Source organism: Quercus suber, unplaced genomic scaffold (genome assembly GCF_002906115.3).
Source record: "Quercus suber isolate HL8 unplaced genomic scaffold, Cork oak 2.0 scaffold_657, whole genome shotgun sequence".
Classification (NCBI taxonomy): domain Eukaryota; kingdom Viridiplantae; phylum Streptophyta; class Magnoliopsida; order Fagales; family Fagaceae; genus Quercus; species Quercus suber.
In genome coordinates, this window is record NW_027070098.1 from 324723 (window position 1) to 340422 (window position 15700).

At 34.1% G+C, this 15700-nt stretch overlaps 1 protein-coding gene and 1 long non-coding RNA gene across 3 annotated transcripts; both read right to left on the reverse strand.

Annotated features, from left to right (window-relative positions):
- Positions 1 to 3987: 3987 nt before the first annotated feature.
- On the reverse strand, positions 3988 to 8430 carry LOC112037413 (protein TRANSPARENT TESTA GLABRA 1). Its single transcript, XM_024070228.2, has 2 exons — positions 7148 to 8430; positions 3988 to 4263 (listed from the first exon to the last, which is right to left on the reverse strand). Exon 1 carries the CDS (start codon positions 8190 to 8192, stop codon positions 7149 to 7151), a length of 1044 nt encoding a protein of 347 aa, XP_023925996.1. The 5' UTR covers positions 8193 to 8430; the 3' UTR covers positions 3988 to 4263; position 7148.
- A 4618-nt stretch (positions 8431 to 13048) lies between these two features.
- On the reverse strand, positions 13049 to 15180 carry LOC136064287 (uncharacterized). 2 transcript variants are annotated; one of them, XR_010625927.1, is made up of 3 exons: positions 14531 to 15180; positions 13903 to 14439; positions 13049 to 13669 (listed from the first exon to the last, which is right to left on the reverse strand). It is a non-coding gene; the product is annotated as an uncharacterized LOC136064287 (long non-coding RNA). The 2 variants fall into 2 exon arrangements; XR_010625926.1 differs by having other exon boundaries at positions 13903 to 14445.
- Positions 15181 to 15700: the final 520 nt, after the last annotated feature.

A 15700-nucleotide genomic window follows, 5' to 3' on the forward strand; every position in this document is an offset into this window, starting at 1 on the left:
TTTGTCATATTTATCCAAAATATATATATATATATATATATCTATTCTTAAAATCTAAAAATTTATTAAAATTTCTGCAATTTGGTGAAACTACGTGGCGCAACCACGACATCTAAGTCCAACTTTTATTATATATAATATGATATGATATATATATATATATATATAAATGATGATATGATATGATATGATATGATAGGATGATTTAAACTTTGATGATATTTATATTTGTTTCAATAAATTATAAGCCCGTAAGAAAGAGGGTGACAACAGTTTAATGACCAGTGTAAAATTTAGACTTTTATATTATTACGAAAGGATCAACTACTAATACATGTTGTTACGTCTCCTATTAAGATCATGCTGTGTATTGGATCTTGATTAGTCAACTTCTATAGCCTATCACAAATATCATGTTGTATTGGATCATGATTAGTCAATTTCTATAGCCTATCACAAATTTTTGGAAAAGCTAGAGTGCCAAACATAACATCGTGTATCTCAAAATAGATTAATGATTAGAAAAGTCAAGATCAATAGATGTCCAAAAAATAATATTCAATAAAAAACTCAGAGATCTTCAATTGAAGAAGAAGAAGAAGAAGATCTCGAGTTGTTGATTGAATATTATTTTTTGGATATCTATCGATCTTGTCTCTTCAAATTTCATCTAAAAAAAAAACCTCGAGATCTTCAAATGTTCTTTTCTTTGACTAGTTGGTTTTACAGGATGGGCCGACAATATCTTTAATTGCAATATATGAATATCTTCCACAAAGCCTATTATTTCCAACTATAGACTAATACGTGTGAAAGTTACAACTTTTGAAAGGAAAATATTAAAATTACATTTTTTTTTTTACAAAGTATTGATGTGGCGAATGATTATTGTTAAGTACAAAAGTAATATTAGTAGTGGGTTCAAATGAAAACTAGTAAAAATTTGCTACATTAATAGTTTGTGAGAGAAGTATTAGTCTTTTTGAAAACCCATTATAGGGTTTATCTCTCTCAACTATTCCAGCCATGTAAGCTATATGTAAAAGTGACACATATTTATTTTCAGTATGACAAGTCACAGTTATAGGCTTATAGCAAAAGTTGTGACATAAAAATTATGATAAAAGAAGAGATTTTTTTTAGTACCACAAACAAACTCACAACTTTTGCCACAACTCCTTTGTGTGATAGATTGTAATTGGCTATTTGTCACTTTTTGATAAATCAACCACTTTTTATGGTAGTAGATGTTTTGCTAGAAGAATTATAATAAGTAAACTAGTAAAAGATTTCCCGAAGACTAGTAGTAGTGAAGACTAGAAGTTAGTCCCAACTCCCATGAGGTGGGTAGTGGGCATAGTTGTCAAAACGTGAATTATATCATGAATCGATTTTTGATTTTTCTATATCATGTATCATATCGTATCGTGTATCGTAAGATACTCAAACGCTTAATAAAATTTATAAAAAATTATAGATATACATATAAAAATGGTATATCCATTCTAAATTTTAAATATATTCAATTAATGATTAATTTATTCATAATTTATGTAATAATATTTAACAAGCTAGCTAAATAAATCAAACTAGCATGCATTTATAACATACACATTCAAATTGCTTAAATTCAAAAGTGATAATATATTACAAATGACCCAAAAATAATAATTTATTTTCATCATATTGCCTCATAAACTCCATCTAAGTCAATGCTATCATCATGTTTATCATTTTGCAAACTTATTTCTTCATTAAAATTTTCTTAAATCGTCATTAACTTTTACTATTTCTTCTTATTCTTTTTATTTTAATAATTAAAAAAAAATCTTCTTGGCATTCTAGTTTTTTGGACTTATAAAAATAATGACAAAAATAAAAAATAATTATATTGTTAATTAATATCTTATTCATCATATAGAAAATAAACTTGCAAATATTAAAGTGAAGTGTAAGTGTGTACTGTGTAGTCCAAATTTTATAGGAGAAAGTGAGGGGGAAAAAACATATGAATATGTTATTTTATTAAGCCAAATTAAGTAACCTAATAATTTAGTGTTAAAAACAAGTCTAATAACTTGTTAGATTCAAATAAAAGTACAAATTTTAACAAAAAAATCTAATTTTGAAGCCTTTGTATATGTATCGTAAGATTTCACGATACAATACGATTTATACGATACGCACACTATATCATACAATTTATGAACACTTACGATGCGCTGATACGATACAATACGAAACTTTTTACACACGATATGATACGTATTGCGTATCGTACGATATTGACAACTATAGTAGTGGGTACAATCAAAGGCCAAATTCAAACAACCTGCCAACAACCAACTGCACACCCATAGTCACCAAACATAAATGATGTCGTTCATTCCCCTTTTCCCCAACAACAACAACATTTCCACTAAATTCCACTATCCCGAAAAATCCCAAAACCTAATTCTCAACCAATAAAAAAAAACCCAAGAAAACCACCTCCAAATCCCTATCCTCTCCCAACATTCCCACATTTTTTATTTCTCCCAAGAAAACAAAAACACCGAAAGAAAAAAAAGAAAAAAGAAAAAAGAAAAAAGAAGAACAGGAAGCTAGAAGTAGTAGTAATGGAGAATTCAACTCAAGAATCCCGACGACAGCAACAAAGCTCGATAACCCACGAGGCCCCATACCCACTCTACTCCCTAGTCTCTGTACAAGAGTCAGAATTAAAAATGTTGGACTGTCATAGGTTTGGGCCCAAACTGTGTGGGCAATTTCAATAACTATTCCAGCCCCATTCTATGGTCTAGAACCATTGTGAACTGCATTGTTAATTTGTTATTTGTCGGCCTTCATTGTGTTTAAAAAGAAAAAGGTTGGGCTTAAGAGAAAAATTAGGATCAAAAGCTAGAGTGCCAGTTTAGACCCAATGATTATTTGATTAGAGGAGAGACATGATCAATGCTAACCCAAGAGGTCCAGAAAGCAATCCTCCAATCATCAATTTGAGACCTCCAGCTGTACTTCCTTTACTTGACTCGCTGGTCTTTTATGGAGCTATTTTCAATTCAGGTATGCTACAAAGTATATTATTTATTTTATTTTATTTTATTCCAACAGTTAAAAAAGAGAATTTGGTTATAAAAATTTTATAGTTATAAAAAAAAATTGGTTTAGTTAACAGGTGTCTTTAAGGTAATTGTTAATAAACAATTTTATGAAAATTTAAATATCATTTTTATGGAAAATATAAAAAGTCTTTAAAAAAATTAAAAGTTTTTTCTTTCCAAAAAAATAAAAAGTTTCTAAAAATATATTTTAAACCAATGCTCTTAAGGGGGTATTTGTTAACTTTTTCTATTAAAAAAATATAGGCGTATGGGCTAATTATGTAATACCATAAATTTAATTAGTGGAACTCACTTGTTAATGAATTATTAATTACTCCTATTAAAGAGTTAGTTGCAGTTGTTTGAAATCTCATTTTTCTGGGTTGTGCAGTGAGCATGAGACCGAGGTTTGGTTCTTTTTGAGTTGAGTTGTGGTTTTTGGATACGAATTTCTTCTGGTGGGTTTACTGAAAGCCTTATTTCTGTCTTGCCTATTGTTAGCATATTGATTCAACATTTTTTTGGTGTATTAGATTCTTTTGAATGAAACATAGAGAGGGATTTTTTTTTTTTTTTTAAAATCCTGAATTTGTATTGAAAATGATTAAGCTTAGCTCACACAAAGTGGCAGTTTCTGAATATCTTTGGTTTCTGGTGGCTATGGGTGGGTTATGATGTGGGGGTTGTGGGTGGTAGTGGTGGTGGTTTTGGATTTGCTAGCGGTGGTGGTCGACGGTGGCTGTGGATGAGGGGTGAGTTTATTTTTATCTTGGTTCAGAGAAGAGAGAGACGGAGAGAGAGATAATAAAAAATAATAAAGAAATATTATTTAAATGAAGTGGTAAAAAAAAATGATAAGGTTCAACCAGGATAAACAAGAATCTAAAGTGGGAATGGTGAACACTCTATAACAGTTAGCTTTCATTGGTCCAAAATACATGAATTGCACCTACATCCTACTAGTAAGAGTATGTTATCCAATTAACTGAATGAGGAACTAAACACAGAAGAGACCTGCATTCCTTACATTACAAGAGAATGAAGAGATCCCTCACCAGTAATAGAAGAGATATTTCCATCCACTAGCTGTAATGTAAGGGCAAATCAAGCTAGGGCAAGACTATTAGGCTGCAAACCTTCCTCACCACCATTAAGGAATCTGCAAAATAGGAAGATGCAAACTTATCCAATGAGCAATGAGAGCATTTAGGATAATTAATATGCTGTTAAAGTATGAATATTAACATGTAAAAACATTCTTGCTAATGTTTCAAATAGAAGCAAATTACTCAATGGCCAGCCCATGAACTCTTAACTCAAATTACTCTTTCCTCTCTTCCCATAAAAGTGACTGTAGGGTGAGTTCAAAACACACTAGATACACTAATACCAATACACAATCAATGTGTAATGTATCATCCATGATAATAAATATAATTTGACTAAATAAATAAATAAACAAAATAAAATTTTTTAAAAGTATTATTATTATTTTAAATTTGAGATTTGACCCACAGATGGTATGGAATTTGTAGGGATTTATGAGATAATGGGATGACGGGGTAATTTTATTGTTTCGTTAGTAAAAGAGAATAGAAGCAAGGCCAAAGTTAGGTCTTCTGGGGCAACTCATCCATTAGGCAAGCTAATCAAGACACAATTCTATCAGTAAAGTAGTAAACTATAGAAGGAGCTAGGCAACCAGACATGAACACAAAGATGTTCCAAAATTGAATGTGTTAGCTCGTGTTATAGAGGAAACTGTGAAAAAAACATTTCATATTTTAAACTGCAACCCAAGCCAGCCTTGTCAATTGTTAGCTCGTGATAGAGGAAACTATAAAAATTGAAAAAAAGAAAATTTAATATTTCACACTGCAGCTTAATCAGCCTTGTAAACAATTTCCTTTTTATTTTTTACATATAGCCTTGTAAACAAATCCATGTAAAGGTATCAGACTTATGAGTCCCATGTATAACTTTGAGTGCCTATTATTCTTTACAGTATTACAGCCATCCACTGTACCTTACAAGCTCAATGAAACAACAGCCTCGTTCAAATAAGTTCATTAAATAGGGATCACTTCCTTTCATTTAGAAATAATGACACAAAGAAAGGAGGGGGTGTTAAAAAAGGAAAAAGAAAATGACTGTTTAATTAGAGAGAGAGAGAAGAAGAAGAAGAAGAAGAAGAAGAAGAACCAAGAAACAAAAAAGAATGTTTGACCGTGGAAAAATCATTTCAACGTTATATCAGATACATGGTGTGAACTATCAAATGGATTTAAAGCACATATACCATAAAAATGTTAAGGAATGCTAGGATTTACTATAGGTCATGACTTCTACAGTTAAACACCTGAGAAGAGAACATTGGCATCAGAACATATTAATATTTAGAAATATTAGAATAGATGAGAGAAAAGAAGCAGTTAAATAAAGAGCGGTAACCTAATGATCTTATGATCCATTATAGGCCACAATGCAGATTGAAGTACCAGGCCTTAATGATATATGCATTTCATAATTAATGCAAGGAAAAAGTATATTAATTAAATAATAATAAAGCACAAATAAGGATCCCATCTCTCTTAGTGAGGGAATGAATATTCTTTTCTAAGTTTAGGGGTGCTGCCAAAGAAATATTAAAGGCCATAACGCAGCTTGTACTACAAAGCCTCTGATGTTGGCAGGTTAATACTTAATAGTGATACATGTCCAGTAAGGTTAAACGAATTACGAGGGACATTTTCCACTTACAGAAATGAAACTAAAGCCCAAATCCAACTCCCTAATGCTGATGACTCCCAGGACCACAAGGTATTGATTGAATCGCAGCAATATACCAAAATAATTCCACAGAAATCCTCATGTATAATGAAAAATCTAGAATAATTAAGAACTCATCAAACAAATATACACAGGAATGTATCTTTTTACATGATAAGGAGAGTAAAAAAACTCAACAGGCAAAGCATGTTGATCCTTTGCAGTTTTGCTTAATACATCAAAATCAAAGTCCAGTACAAACATCACAGATTAAGCATTGCACTGCAATAGTCATAACTACTCTTCTTTAGCGCTGCTAGTATTGTCACTATCATCAAGAGAATTAATTTGAAAATAAAACCAATTAGCTCTAGCTCAAATGACAGTTCCTCCTCCCTTTATAAGGGGATGGAGGGTAAGCTTGGGGGTTCAAGACCCAAGGGGTGCTTGTGTAACTAACCAATTAAAAAACTGACCAAAAGCCTTATTGTCACTTTGAATAATAGTATAGCCAAGGCCAAATGCATCAAGGCTGTGGCCTTACAGGGTCAAAGTCAAAGTGCCAAGTGTAGCATGGACAAAAAGGCAAACACGGCAAAGAATTGAGGTCTGGTAGTCTTGGTGAGTTATAAGGCCAACGCTAAGACCATGAGACCCAAAAATAAGGCCAAGTGCCAAAAGTTTTTTTTTTTTTGATAAGTCGAGTGCCAAAAGAAATCAACAAGGCAAGGAACCCAAAGAACATTTTGTTATACCATATTAAGTGAGCTAAAAAAAAACATTGAGCACTAAAAGACACAACAAGAAGCAAATGTTGCTCGCAACCACCCTATTGAATTATATTGTAGAATTTCTCACAGCTCTCATAGTTGTAAATCATTTCATGCACGAATAGGGTTTGCTAGGCAACAGAACTCATCAATAAATTTCACATTGTAAAGAAAACAGGATCAAACACGTTGCCCCCTTTTCCCAAGAAATTGAGAGGTTAGACCACAAAATATTACAGTTACACCACAAAGTCTCAGAATTTCAAGTCTTAGAACTACAATCAACCAGAAGTAGAAAACACCAAAATTCATTTTTCCTCAACAATCCCAAAACAATTTTCACTTAACAAATTCAATTCATTCAACCCACATGAGGTACTATACACATTCAAAAAACTAACTCACATACCTAGAACACACAAACTAAGCATTACATTGCAGCACAAGTGTTTATCCAAAAATAAATCAATCTCAAACAATCCAAATTTAAAAAGGTCACCGCACCTCAAACTTTCAAGAGCTGCATTTTGTTCGAAAACGCGATGGCAATCCAATCAGGCACGGCGGCAGACCACTGCAGCTGATTAATCTCCGACCCGGCAGAGTACACCGACATTGGATCAATCCCATTGGGTCCCGCCACAGTGGGAAGCTCCCAAATCAAAGCCTGAGTATCATCCCCAGCCGAACAAATATGCCTGGGACTCTGAGGCGCCCAGGAAATCGCATTCACACTACCCTTATGTCTCTCCAGCTCCGCCACCGGCATCGTCGGCGACCGGATATCCAAAATCACAACCTTGTTGCTATCCATCAGAATCGTCGCCATGTACCTCAAGTCCTGCTTGTTCCACGCCAATCTCAGCAGCGGCGTATCGGGCTGAGGACTCTCGTAGATGATCGTCGAGTGCTCCTTATCTCTCAGATCGAAAATCCTCACCGAGCCGTCGGCCGAAACCGAAGCGAAAACCCTAGCCTCCCCCCACGCAATGTCGTAAACCTCCTTGTCGTGCGCAATCAGCTGAGTCTCGACGACGCAGCGCTCGATGTCCCAGACCGTACACGTCGTGTCGATGCTACACGTCCCGATTCGCTTCGGCTCGACCTCGTTCCAATCGAACGAAGTGAGCGGAGCGCAGAACTCGGAGGTCTTGCTGTTGTTCAGCACGCAGAGGGGCTCGATCGAGTGGTCGCGGAGGTCCCAGAGGCGGATGAAGTCGCCGGAGGAGGCGAGGAGGTTAGGGTTAGGGTTAGGGTTCGAGGGAGAAGACGACGACGTGGTGGAGGTCGGGTGGAACATGAGCTTCGTCGGCGGGTACGGGTGGTCAAAGGAGAGAGAAGGGTGGAGCGGCTTGAGAGAGAGAGTCTCCGGGTCGAAGCTGAGGATGTCGACCCGGTTGTTGTAGGTCTCGATGAAGCTGCCGACGGCGATGCGGTAGTGGTGGGACCGAGTTGGCGACGGAGAGATCGCTAGGGAGTAGAGTGGGTATGGGGCCTCATGGGTTATCGAGTTTTGTTGGTGTTGGGATTCTTGAGTTGAATTCTCCATTACCAGTGCCACTACTGTATTTTTTTTTTTTTTTTTTTTTTTTTTTTTTGGATTCTGTTTTCTGGGGAATCTGTTTTCTTGGGGAAATCAGGAATGTGGGGGAATGTTGGTGGGGAGAGGATTTTGGGGAATTTGTTTTTTTTTTTTTTAGTGGTGGTTGAGAATTTTGTTTTCTGGGATTTTTCAGGGAAAGTGGAATTCAGTGGAGGTAGTAATGGTTGTTGTGGGGGAAAAGGGAACGAACGACGTCGTTATGTATGGTGACTGTAGGCGTACGGGGGGTTGGTAGTTGGTTAGTTGGCTGGCGGGTTTTTTGACTTGGACTTTGACTGTTCCCACCACCACACGGAGTTGGGCTTTGACTTCTGGTCTTCACTACTACTAGTCATCGGGAAAATCTCTTTACTAGTTTACTTATTATAGATCTTCAGATAAATAATATACTACCATGTATGGTATAATATGTGCACAGTTAGTTACAGTATGCCACATAAAAAAAAATTGTAGTAAAAGTTGTGATTTTATTTGTAATATTAGGAAAATTCACTTTTACCAAACATGCCTATAACCCTAAATGTTTTTATTAAACCCACAACTTATAGCCAAAGTTTAAATTGTATGTATATTCATGTTATCTATTATAAATTNTTTTCTTATGTTTTTTTTTTTTAACTTTAATGAAGTGTCCATTTATACATATTTTTTCCAAGTATAATGTGTTATTTTTTTTTTTATTTAATAGGAACATGATAGCAAATTTATACAAACTTTATTTTCAACCCAATAAAAAAAAATTCATCTCTCCACTTTTTCACCCTCCCAACCAAACACAAATGAGAGAAACTAAAAATTTTCTATCCTCCCACTTTTCCATTCTCTCTCTATTTTCTATCTTCCCACTTTTCATCCTCCCAATCAAATGGACCCTAAAATTATGTACAATGTCATCAGTTATGGCCCTTCCTCCTAACCATTTTCCTTAGCCTAGCTCAAAGTCAATTGGATAGTTCCCTCAAAGCATTCACGTCTTAAAAAATATACATTTTAGCAACTCAAAAAATTATTTTATCTACAATACACCCAACATCAATGGTTTTTTGCCATTCACTTCATTTACTAATGCTGTCTCTTGAGCTCTCAACTGTGGTCTGTAGAGAAAACGATCTAATTGGACTCCGCCTAACTCAATGGGAATCAGGGTAATAATATTTTTTTGGACAAAGTTATGTTTGGAGTCTTAGGTTTCAATCCTCAATAGAAATATGACATGTATGCCAAGACATAGGGCATCACAAGTATGCCATTTATGTTGGGCTATCTCTTGAACTTCTGAGAATTAAGGTAATAGTTGAGTGTATTGATCAATATTACAAGTAATACTAAAAAGTTGTGGTGGATGACTACTAGTACGAACGAAAAAAACTTTACACTCAGTATGAGATTTTTTCACATATGAGGTGACAAATTGTGATTATTGCAACATAACTTTTATATAAGATTATCACTAACATCATTTTCACATGTGAAATTTGTATTGTGTCTAAACTTACTGAATTAACAAAGCAATCTCAAACGCATTCTTAAACTCCATTTTTTTCAAGTACATTTTTTATTACAATTTTTTTTCTTTTTTCAAAGAACCAACAAAAGATGGCTTTTTCATATTATAACTAGTGTAAATCCAGTGACTGTTGTTCATGAAGGAAGAAGCTTGGACGTTCCTCTTCCTCTAATCCAAATCCTGGTAACAAAATTTTTAATCTCTAGCCAGTAGGTGGGCTTCCTTATTTCTCTCTCCTGCTGCGACTATATTTACCAACAACAAAAGGATTGGAGGAAAAAATTCAATACGGATCAGGCCTTTAAAAGCCAACTTTTACATACTTAAATAAAAATAAAAGATTAGCCTTTATTACCAATCTAAGTGCCCATTTGTTTCCACTTTCTCAGCTCAAAAAGCCTGTTTTGAAAAAAGCCAATGTTCAAAGCCCGTTTAGCTGAGACCAAAATGCAACTTTTTGAAAAAAGTTGCATTTTGGATTTGTGAAGAGAACATGCAGATGGAAAAGGAGCTCAAAGGTCCATTTTGAGCAAAGTCTGTGCGCGTTTTTATATATCCGTTGGACGATCTTGAGCAATTACCAAATTACCCTTCACATTTTATTGAAAATCTAACTTTACCCTTTGATCTTGGGCAAACCATCTTTCTCTCAAATGTTCTAAACTCAAGCATAATCAAAATACAAACTCAAAAACATAATCTTAAAATTAATCACACCACAACAATAAAAGCAAAAAAATTCTTGCTCTCATAAAACTGATATAATTTAAACAACAAATCTAAAATCAAAACAACAACAACAGCAGATCAAGAACAGAAAAAAAAAATTAGAACAATAAATGATCAAGGGAAAAAAAAAAATAGAAGCCGATCTAACAAATCCAAAATCAGAAACAACAACTAATCAAGAACAAGGAAACCCATTAGAAGCCGATATGACCCTTGGTTGCATGCACTCTGCAGTGAGGAGGATGAGCAACAGTGGTGGTGTGGTGGAGCAAAGGCGATTTCTATTTTCTCTCCATGCGTGTTTGTGTGTGTTTGAAGATAATGACACCAAAAGGCAAGCAAGATTATGGAATCAAGTATCACAGAGAGAGCTAGAGAATTTATGGAATCAAGTAGAAAAAAAGAAAAAAAAAAAAAAAAAAAAAAAGACAATAGAGAATGAGAGAGCTGGAGAAATAAAGAGAAAGGAAGGCTCTGGAATCAAGTGGAAAGTAAAGGAAAAAAAGAGAGGATGGAATCCTATGGGTATACGTGTGTGGTGGACAAAATGTAAGAGAAAAAAAAAAAAAAGGAAATGTATGGATGAAAGAAAGGCAAAGAATTAGAAATCACAATTTAAAAATACCACCTCAATATTTTCACAATAAATTTTAAGTAATTAGCTAATATTAGTGAGTAAAAATATAATTTCAGTAGTGGGTTCAAATTAGAATTAGTAACAACTTTCCATATAAGATTTTGTTATAATTCTTGTGAAAGTATTGCAAAAAATATTGTGAATGTAACACTTTTTGTTGAAAAATATAATTGTTGAGAATGAATAGAAAAAGAATAAATAAATATTAAAAAAGAATAAATTTGATTAAAAAATAAATATTAAAAAAGTGGGTAGGTAAAAGGTAAATGTCACTGTTGATTGTCTAAACAGTACAAAAATTTGCCTAACCTGCTGGAGATGCTTTTATATATACATTGTCCTTTTCGGTTATTTACAACTCAAACTGCTACTTTTATAAGTTCTAGCCAAACACTCAGCTTTTTCAAAAAGTACTTTTTAACAGCTTTACCAAACACTCAATTTTTTGAAAAAACACTTATTCATACTGTACTTTTTAAAAACTCCACTTTTTCAAAAAACCCAACTTAAAAAAACTGAACCAAACTCACCCTAAATCACACTCTACAGGGTCCTGATGGAGCATTTGGTAGTGGTAGTCCTATATATCCACCTCTCTCCCTATGTTTAAAGTTTACATGCATACTAGAAGTGATATTTTTATTTTTAATATATATATATATATATATATTGTCGTCAAGTGGAAATGGGAATTTTTAATCCTACCCAAGCCATAGAACTTACCGTCACAACCTTAATTGTTGGTTCTTCCCGATCTATATAAATGGATGCTACGATTTATTAGCAATTGAGCAAAGAAAAACTACTTTACTTTACTCTCCTTTCTCACTCTCTAAACTCTAGAGTCCAGCAAATAAAAAAAGCTCTCCTCCCATTGAAGATTATGGAGAACAACGACAATGAATTTATTGTCATTGTCATCGGATGTTCTTTAACAGCTTGAATGATTTCTGCGACCATAACACTATCACACATGCATATTATCATGTCGAATGTAAACCTTTATCAAGATGTGTTCTCCCATAGCGCTGATCTAGAAACACGTAGACAACGTCACCAACCCCCACCTCCACCAGCCCCACAACAAAAAACAAGAAGAAGCAGCCCAACCACAGGGTATGTACTATGTGATTATTTTCTTATTTTGACGCGTTTCGTTTTTTGTTTGGTTAGGAAAATACTTACGTAGTCCTCAAACAGTGTTCAGAGCTCTCACATAGGGGTTTGGCTCTACACGTGAGTACCCCCATTAGGTCCACCCCTTATGTGAGAGCCCGGACTGTTGCTCTAGAACTATGTAAGTATGTAACCCTTTTGCATTATGCTTTTGTTTTCTCTTCCACTCACATGTAGAATAGGGTTGCACGGATACAACGAAATTGTGCTTCATTATAAGTCATTGAGAATAGAAAGGGATCACTAGTAACAAGATATTAATCATTATTTACATTCCAACATAATGATATCATTTACATTGTAGCATAATTTTGATATAAAGATAGACCAAGGAATTATAAGATCATTTTTATATTTCAAAACAAACACAAATTTCTCTCTTTGTTTTGTTATCTGCTACAAGAATCTCTCTCAATTGTGTCCTCTCTCTGGCTTTTGACACTTGTAACATCAATAAAAATCCAACTATGCATTCCAAACTAATTTAGAAATTCCACCAATTTTAACCAAATGTAGATGTGAGACCAGTTGTTCTGGTCTGAAATAGTTATAGGATTTGAGCATAAACATGGTAAATTGCAGTAAGAAGAAGAAAAGGGAGGGGATGGGGTGGGGGAACAATTATGGTAACTTGCTTTTGCCAATTAGTGAAACTTGTTTCATGAGCAAGTAAGAATGCTTGCACAATAGACCCTGTCTCTACATCCAAGTCAAAGGACTTATTGATCATACAACAGATAATATACTCCAAGATTGACATCAATTTCTATATGCTTTCAGCAGATTCCTTTAGCAATATCAAGGAAGAATCACGAATTCTACATTGGCCTGATATGCTGATTTAATTTGAAGAAAGATATTAACAGTAAACTAGTTAGGCCATAAGCCCATAACAAGCAACTAGACAAGTCCTAGAAATAATGGAAGAAGGTTACATCTTGTTGAAGCTTCCAACAATGTTTGTTGACTTATTAATTGCAGGGAAATATTCAAGCTATGAAAATCTTCACTATTTAGCAGCCAGTCGAAGTAAAAGAAGGACATGAGCATCATCTTCTAGAGACATCAATTGTTATCATGTGTATATATGTGAAAACTTGAGTTAGTATGGTACTATAATTAAAAAAAAAAATCACTCATCAATATTCAGTAAAGATATGGTAGAGAAGGAAGTACTATGCAGTCTCTAGTTTTCATGTTTCAAAAATTTATGACGAAAATTTCTCTTACTTTTGCCAGCACTACACAAAATGAAAATGAAATTTAGCATAATACTTGAACAGTTACAAATGGGATGCCATAATAGGACAGAAACATCTACCTTAGCAAATCCTTAAATTTCATCATCATTATTATCATCATCATCATCACCAACTGCATATATATATGAAAACTTGAGTTAGTATGATAATAATAATAATTTAAGTTTAATTTTAAGGAACTCAAAAAGTATAGGGAGATTGGAATTGCTTGAGCATGGTGAGCCAAAGGAAGAAAAAGAAAAATGACTTGACTTGCCAGTGATGAAACCAGATGTCTAGTTAGAAAGAAAATAAGATAGAATAGGATTGGACATTAATGGGAAGGATGGTTGAGAAGGTCATTACCACTTAATTTATAGATGGATTTTTCCCCAAGTCTCTGAATTAAACATAGTGCATTTGTTTGGTTGAACTCGTCCACATCTTGCTCATATAACAAAGTAACCCCACAACTGAACACATCAATGGTAAATGTAACCTTAATCTGACTGCATTTACCATTCCCAACAGTAGCAAACCACTCATCACGAGACAAATACAACAGGCAACAATCCTGTCTAAGATTTATGAAGTTAGTAAAAGGTTGCCTATCAAAAAAAAAGGCAGTAAAAAGTTCAAAGGCCCAATGATTCTGAGGCATATCACCAAGGCTATCACACGAGCTTTAATAACATCACCCCAGTATGCATGATATGGTAGTGATGCAAAGATAGGAAATCCTATCCATTTACTCTTATACCAATTTGAAGGCAGCTCTATGCTTATTGAATTCCTCTCTGGTAGTGTCAAACATGAAGGAGAAATTATCTGAAATTCAGTTCTTGATCCATCCTCTTCCCTTTTGGAAGAAGTTCCTTAAACGGTTTTACGACAGAGGAGTCCCTGTAGCTATACCCAAAACACAACTATTGTTAATTGTTATTATTTAACAAAGAGAGAGAGAGAGAGAGAGAGAGAGAGAGAGAGAGATTACCTGTAGGAGATGGAACAATATTTTAAATTCCACTGGAATGTATCTCTCATCAAGCTGATACCACTGGGAGAAAGGTTGTGAGCATTTACTCAGTTTGAGCTGTGCTAGTGACCATTTTAGGGAATCACATTGCCTAGCATCTATAACTCTTACAGTTGATGGAAGCCTTGGCAAAGATTTTAATTTTGAGCAATAGTAAAGATCGAGTTTTTCAAGTGACTTCAGATTAAGTATGTTGCTAGGAAGACATTCGAGATCTTCGCAGTAACGTAGACTTAATAAAGTAAGGGCAGTCAAACACTCGATTGATGAGGGTGGTATTTTCTTAATGGCAGTCCCACCCAATTTGAGTTCTGATAGGCTTTTCATGATTCCAGTAAATTTTGGAAACGAACTAATTCTTGAGCATTCTTCAAGATTAAGATCCGTAAGGGACTGCATTTCAGCAGACATGCTGGGAAGATCGGTAAGAGAAGTGCAAAATTCCAGATGTAAATACCTAAGCTTGCTGGGTTGTCCAATAGATGGGTGGATCTCAACCAATCCAACGCAACGAGAAAGGTCTAGTTTCTCAAGTATGGGAACACCTGAAAAGTCAGGTGTCCTAATAAGGTCAAAGGACAAACTAAGATCAATGATCTTTAACTTGGATGAAAGCTGTTACCAAAAGAGAAAAAAAAAGAGTTTCCATTAAACGTAGAAATTAATTTAATAAGTACAGAATTCTGCAAATCTGATTAGAACCTAATTTAATAAGTACAGAATTCTGCAAATCTGATTAGAACCTAACAAGTTGAATTCTATACCTGCATGTATAAATATATAATTTGTTTCATTTTTGTTTGATAAATATATATATATATATATATTGGTTTATGTTTACATATATTGAATGATTCTAAAACTGGTAATTTATATTTTACCTTGGAATTGGGAAATTAGAGTTACTTTTGCAATGGCTGCACCAAAAATCATTTTCAGATTTAACTTTTTTTGTTGCACTTTGCGCATTCAATATAGTACCATTCAAAGTTTTTTTCAATATTTTCAATTGTTGCAAGGCATGTGAAGACATTTTCCTATAATATAAAAGGGAAAAAGAAATGTATTTAGTGTTAAGCTTATAGGGAACTAAATATATTATTAGTATAATGTTATTGGGAAAAAAAT

What these genes read in the sequence shown, in the direction of transcription:
- LOC112037413 (XM_024070228.2), bottom strand. Translation starts at nt 8,192, where the DNA reads ATGGAGAATTCAACTCAAGAATCCCAACACCAACAAAACTCGATAACC.